The sequence below is a fragment of the Bactrocera dorsalis genome, chromosome 2 (assembly GCF_023373825.1).
Source record: "Bactrocera dorsalis isolate Fly_Bdor chromosome 2, ASM2337382v1, whole genome shotgun sequence".
Taxonomy (NCBI): Eukaryota; Metazoa; Arthropoda; class Insecta; order Diptera; family Tephritidae; genus Bactrocera; species Bactrocera dorsalis.
Window position 1 is genome coordinate 26257706 of NC_064304.1, and position 12947 is coordinate 26270652.

Sequence of the window (12947 nt, forward strand, 5' to 3'; positions counted from 1 at the left end):
ACATCATTCTTTGGCATGTTGGCTACATCTACATTGAGTTAGCGTTTCGATAAGTCGTTCGAGCATTTCGACTGATAACTGACGAATAACATGCTCATCGAAGTGTTATCTCAATAAATCAGTTGATGGATGCGATGTATGGGAAGTGGCGCCGGCTTGTTGAAACCAAGTGCCGCCAAGATCACGAACTTCCATTTCAAACATCAAATAGTCGGTTATCATCGCTATAACGGTCGCTATTGACGGTTACGTTCTTACCGGCATCATTTTTGAAGAAATATAGCCCGATGATTCCGCCGGCCCACAAACCAAACAACTTATTGTACCGAAATGCTTCAAGTTTGCTTTTTAACATACCCATTGAGCCAGAAATGGGTCTCATCGCTGAACACTATTTGGCTCGAAAAGGTCGGATCTTCTTGGTTCATTTAAAGAGCCCGTAAAGCGAAGCGATTTGGCTTGGGAAGTTCGAGCGACTTCAGTGCTTGCACAAGCTGTACACTTTCCAATTTAAGATCTCGACGTAAAATGCGCCAAGTCGTTCTATAAGTCTATCCGAGTTGCTTGAATCGACTCCCCACGGCCTTCGTGTACACTTTCAGCTACGACTGCTATATTTTCTTCATCGCGTGCTGCATGTGATCTATTCGGTCGAATAATCAATGCTTGGTCTCAAGATGGGTCATGTTGTTCCGAATAGTACGCTCAGTAGACCGACTCGATAATAGAGAAATATGAGGAAATGAAAAAGCAGTCGAAGTAGCCCGCTTGGGGCAGCTGGCAATAAAATTCTCCTAAGCTGTTCCAGACCATTCAGCTCATTCAAGGGTTGTTTGAAGCAGTCCTTGAGAAACACCTCAGGTCTTGGAACACAAGCAACACAAGGTATATAACGAAGCTACTTTGGGGTTGTGTCGATAAGGAACAGACCAAAAAGCTCCTACTTCTAGGCAAAAGCAAAGCTTAGTAATGTTGTAAGGATCATAACAGGGCACCTACTCTTAAGATCCCACATCCCAGAAAGTGGGAAAAGTAGATTCCGTGGATTGCAGAGCATGCGCGGAGGATGATGAGACGCTGGAACATTATTTATGTGAATGCCCAGCCTTCAGCCGGATGAGTAGCCATATATTCCACGGCTGCAACTTGAGTGAAATTAGTGGGCAGATGGGATGTAAAGAAATTAGGTGTTTTCCAAATCCACTGAGTTACTGGATAGGGCTTTAACTGTTTACCAGTCGGGACCTAATGAACCAACCAACCAAACAATTTGATCACTAGGTTTACTATAAAGCGTTAGAAGAATAAGATTTCATTAAAAAAACTTCTCAGGCAGTTAGAGTATTGCTTGAACACGCTTCAAAGATGGACACCACGAAAGTGTAAATACGTCACAGTGACTAAACCAAAATTAGGAAGATTTTACTAGGGGTTGAGTGAGATTGGCAGGAGCTAATTCGGGCTTTTCGGATCTGTAATTCAACACTCTGACTGAATTCAGTTCAATGAGGACAACGCTAGTTAACTTAAGTTTTAGGAATGTAATATTTTATGTTTATGTTATAAATTTTATTATTTTGTATAAATTTTCTATTTTTATATAAATTTTATAATTTGCTTTCTTAAGAACTTAGGCCAATCTAGAGCCCTTAAAAAAGGCTTAACTTATATAATATATTCTTTGATTATGTATAATATACTAACTTTTTGAAACAAAATGACTGCTACTGACCCAATCTTCGAAATTACCTTTTTCAAGAGAGCCTCTACAGGCGTCGGTATTCATAGGCACTACTTATTGGATGAAAACCATTATTCTACCGATTAAGTAATGTTTTTAGAACGCTAACGTGTTCTTTGTACAAAGAAATAAAGATTTTTGAAACCCCTAGGGGACCTAATCCCTTGGGATCAATTCACATCAAAGGGTTATTACTAAGCAAAAATTACCATATAAAATAAAATAGATCTTTTAATTTATACAAATAAATTTTTAACTAACAATTAGTTTAGATATCAGTAAGCATAATTTTATATCATTAAGTAGATAAAAGTAAAATAGTACACTGCTGCATATATTTTTTTTTTATCAGCAGACAGTAGATCAGTCTAAATATATATTTTTTTACAAAAATACGAATTTATTTTTATTTGCTTAACAGTAAATTTAATTTAGTATCTGCTTTAATTTGAATAATTTATTAATTTTTTGCTTAGATTATATTTAATTTAAATTATTGATAAGAAAATGATTAAATCAAAACTACAAAATAATTATTATTCAAAATTTCCGATTTAAAATAGTAATATCTTATAACAATTTCAAGTATAAAATAGTGACAAACTGTATATTTATTCAGTTACTCGCATTTATTATAGTTGCGCATACATTTGCTTTATATACGCCATCGATCACTCAGTAAATCTCCCAGCTGTAGTATAGTTCCAACGCTAGCAATATTAATTTCGATAAATATGTATATATGTACGTACATATATTCACGTTGTGAGTATATACTCATCAAGTTATTTCTTTGATAGCATCATGCTTGGACACACATACCTGCTCACATACATACTTTTTCGATTGCGAAGTGTTAATTTAGTATAAAAAAATATAAACAAAACAAATATAAAGAAATGGGTTTATTAATAGTCAATATTGTTTGACATGCCTTAGCTCGTTGCTGAATCATTCCATATATATAAACATATTAAAGACTTTTCAAGTATACTCGACCAAATATTAGTGCTTTGCCGGTGACTGCCGTTTGAGTTTGTTGCGGTTTGTTGTTTGTTGCCGTTTCTACTTGCTGCTATATATTCGTATACGTATATGTACCATATGTGTTTTGTCTTAATTTAGCTAAAAGCCTTTTAATCTAGCGTTCTCCGTTACTTATAAACTGAACTCTGACTTATTTGCCTGCAAGTTTAACGTTGTTTTTGCTTCTATTCTCTCGCCCCCATTTTAGTTACATCGCTGAGCGACTCACAACATCCACAGCGTACTGCCAAAGCAACAAATGCTACAGCCACCGCCACAGCTAACACAGCACAACAGTTAAAATCAGCCACCGGTGCGGCAGCCACATCGGCGGCGGCACACAGCACAGCTGCCACATCGAAGGTGTTCATCAAGAAGTCGGGCAGTAATTCGTCGACACAAAGTTCAAATCGTAAGGACAGTTTCGGCTCATATGATTCACTCAACGATATACTCTCTGAAACAGGCTTGCAAAGCGGCAATGTTGCCGCACAACGCAAATCGTTGGAGAATAAAAATCTAGATTTGACGGCAAATGCGGCGGACGCCAGTAGCCGCTTGGCATTGAAGAAGCAACAATTACAGCAGCAACAACAGCAGCAGCAACAGCAACACTCACAGGAGACAAAGACCATATTGACAAATAACGGTAGCATTACAACAACGACCACAACAACAACCAGCATGTCGTCGAGCTCCGCCGCAGTCGCAAATGAATTGCGCAAGAGCTTGGAGAGCCTAGATGAGAAGACGAAGACACCACCGCCAGTGCTGACGAAGAAGCCCACCGTGACCACGAAGAAACCATCGAGCGTTTCGGGTGTTGCTAGTAAGTTGGCTAAATATTATACAAGTTTAAGCAAATTTCTAATGTTCTATATATTTCCAACACGCAGGCAATCTTTTCGGTTTTGGCAAGCAAAAGACGAAAGGCACCGACAGCAAACTCACCACAGCTGCTTCACAAGACTTTGCCGACGGCATGGGCAGCAGCAAGATGTCCGCGAGTAGCCATGGCGAGGCGGTAGTGATGCGCCGCGCCGCCACTATAGCGGTTGAAGACTCCGATTTCGATCGGCTCGAGCGCGCCTCCATATTACCCGACATGCGCGCGGGTCGTGTCAAGGCGCCCAAGCGGAGACCACCTTCGGCAGCCATCAATATTATTGGCGAAAGTAATAATAACAACACAATTTACCTCAATGGTAGCAGCAGCGGTGGTGGTGCATCCGGTGGCGAACTCTCACAAGAAGAAGGCAAACTGCACTCCTCCGATGATAATTCCACCGGCGAGGAGCCCTTAGCCAAACCGAAACCACGCGAATGGGAAAAGAAAAAGGCACCTTGGATGGAGGAGCTGAAAGCAACGCAAGTGAAAAAGAAGACATCACCCAGTGTAGAACCACGCACGCAAGCGCCCACTAGCGCGTCAGCCGACCGCACATCACGCCTACTTGGCGATGATGTCAAAGTGACGAACAGCAGTCACAACTTTGCCAACTCCACCGCCAACACGGCGAGCGTAAGTCACAGTAGCAGCAGTCACAGTAGTAGCAGCAACACAGCCAGTAGCTCCAGCACCACCACCACAAAAGTACAGTCATCCTCCTCGGTTACGTCGAGCGTTATGCAGCAATCGATGACTGTCGAGAGTAGTCAACAACTATTGAAGAAGGAATTAAATTCAAATACTATTGCTGACATCATGACCAAAAGTATGAGCAATAAATTCACCACTGACTCATCATTAACGGCTGCGACGACAGCAGCACCGAGTGCCGCCGACGATGTGCGCATACGACCTAATAGCCTTTCGATACGCAATCGCAGTATGTCACCTTCACTGTTGGACAGTGGCAGTAGTGGTGGTGGTGCGCGCACAACGGCAATGAAGACCAACACTACTCCAGCACCGACAGTTGTCAGTGAGCCCAGCTCCAATGGCATCGCTCCTTCAGCCGCTACAAGCACAACTCTAGCTGCGGCAAACACGGCAGCGACAGCGGCGTCTAGCCAAAATTCAATCGGTGCTAATAATCATTATCAGCCGCGTACCAGCAACACCGCGGCGCCTGTAGGCGGTGATAACACGCGTATAGGTGAACTGGAACGGCGTGTGGGCAAATTAGAGCTGACGGTGGTGTCACAACAGCGTACCATCGATGAGCTGATGCGGCTGCTGCGCGAGGAGACGGATCGTGTGAAGGTTCTACGCGGCGAACTGGACAAATATGCGCAGTGCGTGACGCAAGTTTAATTGTATAGCCATAGTTATACTGCTTGTATGTGGTTAGCGCATTGTAGTGCGGTGTTGATGCGCTAGTGATGTTCGTTAGTGTGGTTGTGTGCCCCAGTCCCTTAGTGCTCTGTAATGGCATTGCGCTTGCATAGATAAAATGAAGAGCGTATAGTTTTTTTTCTAATTTACTTGCATATTTTACTGCATTCCAATATATTTTATAAATAGTTTTTGATTTTCCTTCCTAAATTATGTGACTAATTTAACATTCTTCGGGCATTGTAAAAAAGAGTCCCATACCTAGTATAGAGCAAGTTTGTTGTACGAAAATTGAACCCATTAATTTTTAAGTAAAACACTTATTTTATTAAGTACATGTATCTATAACCATTTAATAATTTTTCCTTCGAAACCGTTATGAGTTTGGTTTTGCATGTTTTCTCCCTCCCGCTGCGCCTACGATTGAATCGTAGTAATACAGTGGTTGAGCGGTATATTTTGCTTTATATTAGTTGCTTAATTCGATTGCTGAATAAAAAAATATTAATAAAAAATACTTAGTAGGCATTATAGAAGTCTTAAATACATAAACGATATTAATAAACGATAAATGTACCATATCAAAACGATTTTCAATACATTTTTTAAATACACGAAAAGTGGAGTTTTATAAAAATGAAGTTATAACGCAGTACTTAACATAAAAAAATGCTCTTCTTTAAAATAAAGTAAATTTTAAAATAAAGAAAAGTAAATGAAACTACAATTTCATCTCGTGTATTGGTATAAATAGTTTAAGCAACTACATAACAAACTAAGTATTTTTCTAAACAACGCTAAAAGTTAGTCTAAAGAAACGTTTATTATTTCAAAAGTGATTTGAATCTAAATTTCCAACTGATCTGTTCAAATATATTATATATTTAGTTGTCAAAAAAAAAAAAACATTTAAAAACCCTACTCCCTCTTGAAAGCGAAAAAATTCAGTAAGACAATTAATTGCCATTAAGTTTGTTAAAACTCCCTGTGTGACGTAAACTTCCAATGCTTAGCTCCGTTGCATGTCAATTACCTACAAATAACCACGTTCAATTATGCAGTGTATGCAAAATTTATTTTCTTTTGATTTTAGCGAGTTATTCTGCGCATCCATATGTAAAGCAATTTAGCGAACTTTATTATTATTATTAATTTTGTTTATAATACTATTTACTGCAATCATGTACTATATTAAATATACGTTTAAATATTATTAGTTTATAATAAAGAAACAGAAATAATAATAAAAATTCTTACGAACATAATTTTTGTTTATTTTTTATTTGCATACCTGTAATGAATTTAATTTGTGTTATGAAATTCGTGGAACTGGAAATATATTGTCCTTGTTTATTTATTTTTTCTTTGTTTAGCGAAAATCGTTCCTTTTCTTTCTTTCAAAAATATAATAAATATAAGAACTTATATGCATACAATCGATTTTGTTTAGTTTGTCATATTCCGGAAATATAATTGATTAATTAGTATTTTTTAGCATTTAAACGAAGATAATAAACAATACTTTGTTTAAATTTAATTTTTCTTAAGTCGTAAAAAATTTTATTTTTGAAGGCTTGATACATTTTCAGACAAATTTCTAAAAATAACAATATTCTGAGCAGTTCTTTTTTGATAATCTTTGACTTTTTACATTTTTTGCCTTTGTAAAGACTTTTTTTTAATTTATTTAAAGATTTTTTTTAACTTATTAATTTTTTTTTAATATTTTAAAGATTTTTAATAAAAACAAATGAAAACTATTTTTTAATTGTTTTATTTTTATAATGTTAATAAATTTTTAAAAAGTTAACGAAATTTTAAAAGTATTTCTTTTTTTGTAAAGTTTTTTAAGTTTTTATACTTTTAAAGATATTATTTCAATTTTTTTAGTTTTTTTTAGTTTTTTTTTTAATTTTTTTTTAATTTTCTTTCAATTTTTTTTTTAATTTTTTTTAATTTTTTTTTTACTTTTTTTTAAATTTTTTTTTTTAATTTTTTAAATTAAAGTTTTTTTAATTTTTTTTTTTAAATTTTTTTTTTAATTTTTTAGAGTTTTTTTTTATTTTTTTAAGTTTTTTTTTATTTTTTTAAGTTTTTTTAATTTTTTAAGATTGTTTAAGATGTTTAGATAGTTTTAAATATTTTTTTTTTTAATTTTCTAAACAACGATTTAATATTTTTTTAAAATATTTTTATAATTTCAATACATTTTTAAAACTTAAAGAAATTTTAAAATTATAATAAGCATTTTTGAAATGCTATAAAGTATTTTTTAATATATGACACCTCGCTGCTTGTGATCAAATTCAGGTTTTTTAGAATTTCGATGTTTTAATAAATTAGATCTTTTATAACGTAAATGCATTTTTAAAATGCTTTGGAATTTTAAATAATTGAATGAAAAACTTTCTAACTTTTTTTTGAAGTATTTTTTCATTAATTAATTTCTGCTTAAGTTTAAAAAAAAAAATTAAGTTTTCAATGAGTGAAATTCCATAGAAAAAATTAAAATAAGAAAATATTTGTTTCTATATTAAATTAACTTCTATTACGGTTTTCAACTCCGAATTCAGTTGAATCGATTTAGCCACGACCGTGTTGTATATACGAGAACTATCTCAAAAACGATATCGATTTGAAATTTTGTACTTGTCCTTTTCTCTTTAAAAGCTGCATATTTGTCGGAAGCCTCGATATCGAGCTGCTGTAGCATATACGAGTACATCATGGCTGCCATACAAACTGACCGATTAAAATAGAGTCCTTGTAAGGAATATTTTGTATTGTTGAAGGGAATTGCAGCTTCGGTATTACCGTTTTTTCTTGTTTGATATTACGAATTTAAACTATTTTCAGTCGAAGTTTCATTGGTGTTGCTAATATAAAAAACGAACAGCAGCAAAACGCTTAAAAGGATAAATAAAAAAATTATATTCCTTTCGATCAAAAAATATTTCACCTTTCCATGCATATGTACATAATTACTGATTAAAATAATTTAAAATTACAAAATAGTTCTCTTTACCCATTTTCCATTTTCTATTATTATTTTTTCTAAATAATTTCCATAATGTTTAACTACAACTGCTTGACACCAGTAGACATTTTTTGATTACATTTTTTTCGAAATTTATTTTTTCTGCATTTTCGACTTTTTAATCCAGCTCAGTTTCGGCCTAGTACTTGTGCATATGTTCGTAGCACTTTATGTAGTAAGAACATGTATATGCCATACATAATTTATACATGTCGTTTATTTAATGTTCGAAAAAATTAGAGTGTTTCTGATTAGTTAACTTAAACGTATGTTTCATTTTCTCTTCAAAAAATGCTGAAAATGTAAATTCTTTGTGTGTTTCTTTTCTGTGAATTTCTCTATCTATTTACTTTACAAAAACTGCAGACAACAACAGGCAACACGTCGGGGCAAATTCGATAATTGGATGTTTTAAAACGCGTTGCGCTTTTCGTTGGAATATTTGCTTAAGTAATTATGCTGAATGGGTGTGACCTACAATAATACTGAATGTAAACGTTTGAAATAAAACACTTTCAGTTTAAATGTTAAATTCTTATTTTTTATTTACTGTAACTATATAGGATCAATGTAAGACATTATTATAAATAATATTAATACCAAAGTTCAAAGTAATAAAACTACGATTTATTTGTAATCTATTTGAATTAATTAAATACATAATTCTGACAATCTGTTAACTTGCAAAATATTGCAGTAGCTATTTAAAGTGGCGGTAAAAATTATTACAGCAATTATGAAATATATATTTTTTATTAAAGTCTGTTTTTAGAAATAAAAACATAAAATAATTACACATTTAAAGCGAGATTAATCTTAAAAAATATAATACACATTACTGAAAGTTATACATACAGGAATATTTATTAAAAATACAAACAATAAAAGCTGATTAATTAAATTTCTGCCGATATATTATTTAACTTGTAAGCAAGCATCATGAGTTCGCAAATAAACTATACAAATATTGATATATTAATGTGGAAGGGAGATTCTTTACAAACTTTCAATATGTAGATAGACCCAGAAAATTATAAAAACTTTAAGTTTGCTTTTTAAGTTGAGTTTTAAACATTTACTATAACCAGTTCTCTAGCAAGATGTCATAAAAAAGACACTCAAAATGTGTAATGATGTTGTGCCCATCACAAACCCGGTTACATTTTACAAGTTCTCAGGATCCGTGCAAAATTAGGCATTACAGGAAAATAAGTATTGGGCAGAAACTTGGGAGTTGAAATATTATAAAATATTGGTAGAGTAAACCAAGTGACCAATCTTTCTACTCGCTAAAATATTTCATAAATAATATAATTCCTGTTTCAATTTAGTTAGCAAATATAAGGGATGCACGCTACAAGACATAAAATTTGTGTAAGTAATATGCTACTATGGGCAAAAAATAGTACGAATTTGTTCATAAGCTTAAAATTTTTAATTTATTCTTAAAAATCTATGTTATCCACCTCAAAGTAATCCCTCTTGACTCCAACACACTTGTGTAAACGTTTTTTCAAATCCTAAAAACAGTTGTTAAAGTCAATTTGCGGAATAGCCTTCCTTGCGCGTAGCGATTCACTTTTAATGTCTTCAATTGACTAAAACCGGTTTCCCAGGAGAGGTCGTTGAGTTTGATGAATAGAATCAGGTGAATACGTTGGTTGCGGCGGCATGCTATTAGTTGAAAATTTGTTGAAAAACTCAGGAAGTGTCAATGCAGTATACGATGGCACATTATCGGTGCCAAAAGTTGTCGGTCCATAAATCCGGGCGTATTTAAGAATAGATTCGCGCAAAGGACGCACAACACTCAAAAACAGGGTGGGCCATATAAAATTTTAAATTTAAAAAGTCAATAAAAAAAACGGCTTGATATTTTTCAAAGGTCTAACATTTATTTAAAAGGTTGTTTTATGAAATTTATTTGTGGAAAACAATTTCGGACAAATGACCACCACGGCTGAGTTTACAGTAGCTTATCCGATCCACCCAATTTTGGAGTACTTTCTCGATGGTTTCAGGCTCTATGGCAGCTACAGCAGCTTGAATCTCGTACTTTAGATCTTGAATTGTTTCTGGATGGTTGGCGTAATATTTATCTTTAACAGCTCCAGATAGAAAATAGTCCAACTGAGTTAAATCGCAGCTTCTGGGAGGCCAATACACATCACCTCTTTTGGTGATTATGCGATTTTCGAAGATAGGGCGTAAAAGATTGAGTGTAGCGTTTGCTGTATGGCACGTAGCGCCGTCCTACTAGAACCAAATGTTGTCCAAGTCTTCCTCTTCAATTTGCTTGAAGAAAAATTCGGTTAACATTGCGCGATATCGCTCGCCATTGATGGTTACGGCGGTTCTTTCTTCATTTTCGAAGAAAAATGGGTCGATGGTTCCACCAGACCGCGCCATACAGTGATTCGTGCTGGGTGCATTGGCTTCTCGACAATTACGTGCGGGTTTTCTGTGCCCCAAATTCGACAATTCTGCTTGTTAACGTAACTATCTAGGTGGAAATGAGCTTCGTCCGAAAAGATGATTTTTCAGTAAAATTGACCATCCTCGTTCAAACGATCTTCTTCCCAATCTGCGAACTGTAGACGGCTTTTTTCTAGTAAATAGCGACTCATTTCGTAAATTTTAGACTTTTTACAGAATATCTGTCACTTTCCGAATGGTGTTTGACGTTTTTAATGTCGAAATATAGATAATTCAAATTTAAAACGTTAGATGGCCCACCCGTCAGCATTTCCTGCTGACTGTTGGGCGATCGGAATTAGCTCGGAGCGCACCACACCTCGATAACTGAAGAAAACTGTCATATAACCCTGATTTTTGAACTGCTTTGACGTGGTTTTTTTGGTTTCGGCTCACCTAATAAAAATACACTTAATTTCCATTTACATTTGTTTCAAAGAGTCCAAAATCCAAAAATTAACCAAATTAAAGGAATCAAAAATAATTTTAAAATTAGTCTGTATATAATAAACATATAATTTAGTTATTATAATTACTTAATTCTATTGTTAAAAAATATATTTAGATATTTTACATAAAATGGTATGTATTATAAGTTAAATAATATTATTAAAAGGCAATTATAACATATATACGTGATTTTAAAAAATAAAATTTGCAGGAAAGCTAACAGATAATAAAAAAAATATTCAATAAAACACTAATAAATAAGCATATTATGTAGCTTAAAATTTTATTTTTATATGTATGCGAATATTTTGAATTTCACACACAAGCGTATACAATTAAACTAAAAAAATATATCTGAGATATAAATTAAATTAATTTGTAGAAATAAAATTTACGAAAGTACACAATAATATATTAATAAAAAAAAAGTGACATTAGTGTATTTGAGTGGACTTTTTATGAAAAAATTGATGGAGTTCACAACTGAATCAAAAAAAATAAAAAAAAAAATAAAAAACAAAAACAAAAAATTGTGTTACACAAAAATCATTAGCTATGTGTAGCAGTAAATATGTGCAACTAAAATTAAGTGCGTAAACTAAAATAAATATAATAATGTATTTACTTATGCATTTGTTGTCTATACGCGTAGGCGAAACGTTCAATTAATATGTATTACAGTACACAATGGTATACATAATTACCAAAAAGTTAATTCAATTTGAATGCAGTAAATTCATGTTCATGATAAACAAATAAATACTTGGTGAAAAAATAAAAATCAAATTCGTCAGCTAATAAATGCTAGTATGAAAACCACTTATGACAATTCTACCCCCTCTATGCCCCACCTTACCATAATAACCTTGATGTGTTAGCGCATTAAATGTACTGTTTCTAATTTTTATTTACTGGTATTCTATTCTTGTTTTACTACTTTAACGAAATTATGTGAGGAATTTTAATACGGTTTAAAAAAATATATATAAATACTTTTAAAAATAATAATAAAGTGTCGTTCTTATTTAAAAATAGGTTTACTAATGTATATAGAGTAAATAGCTTGAAAATTAATTTGTTGTATTCAAAAATTATGCTACAACAAAAACATACGTTGAATATCGTTCAGATGTCAAACTATAGTAGAGGTTAAAGCCATGTACTACTATGAGCAAAATAAGTAAGACTTCGTGATTTAAATTTTCGCGAAAACCCACACGGCGAAGTATTTTTTTCTCGGTTGATATGACTGTCAGAGACATCTGCGCCAATGGTCAGATCAAAATAATCATAAGTGCTTAGTATACGCTTGTTTTTTTATGTGCATAAAGTGTATTTTGAAAGATCTTTTAGGTCTAAGAAAAATTAAAGCACTATTGGTTCCAAAATCAAAAATTTTTTTCGAAAACCAGCGTCGCTTTAATGTCTGTGAAACAATGCTTGCCAACTACTAGGATGTCATGAAACGTCTTATTACTGGCAATGAGCCTTGGACGGCCGAAATTGTGGAGATTGACTTTAACAACTGTTTCGAGGATTGGGAAAAGGCGTTGACACAAATGTGTTGGGGCCAAGGTTGATTTCATTGAGGTGTGCGATATATATTTTGATGAATAAATTAAGATTTTTTCAATTATGAACAAAGTCTTACTATTTTCTGCTCTTAGTAGTACCTTAAGAATAATACTTATAAAAGTACCTTAAGTATAATACTTATAAAGGGATTGTAACGGGTGATTTTTTTGAGGTTAGGATTTTCATGCATTAGTATTTGACAGATCACGTGGGATTTCAGACATGGTGTCAAAGAGAAAGATGCTCAGTATGCTTTGACATTTCATCATGAATAGACTTACTAACGAGCAACGCTTGCAAATCATTGAATTTTATTACCAAAATCAGTGTTCGGTTCGAAATGTGAAAATCCGCTTTTTTATCGA

At 33.4% G+C, this 12947-nt stretch overlaps 1 protein-coding gene across 13 annotated transcripts in view; it reads left to right on the forward strand.

Annotated features, from left to right (window-relative positions):
- The window catches only part of LOC105233900 (serine-rich adhesin for platelets), a 57850-nt gene extending 46165 nt beyond the window's left edge, over positions 1–11685 (forward strand). For 12 of the 13 annotated variants that reach the window (XM_049447591.1, XM_049447592.1, XM_049447595.1 and 9 more), the window contains 3 exons: positions 2976–3596; positions 3664–5005; positions 8449–11685. In XM_049447591.1, coding sequence (XP_049303548.1) covers positions 2976–3596; positions 3664–5005; positions 8449–8497 — 2012 coding nt within the window. In that variant the 3' untranslated portion in view covers positions 8498–11685. The remainder of the gene's footprint in view (positions 1–2975; positions 3597–3663; positions 5006–8448) is intronic. The other variant, XM_049447603.1, reaches the window with a different exon arrangement.
- The last annotated feature ends 1262 nt before the right edge of the window (positions 11686–12947 follow it).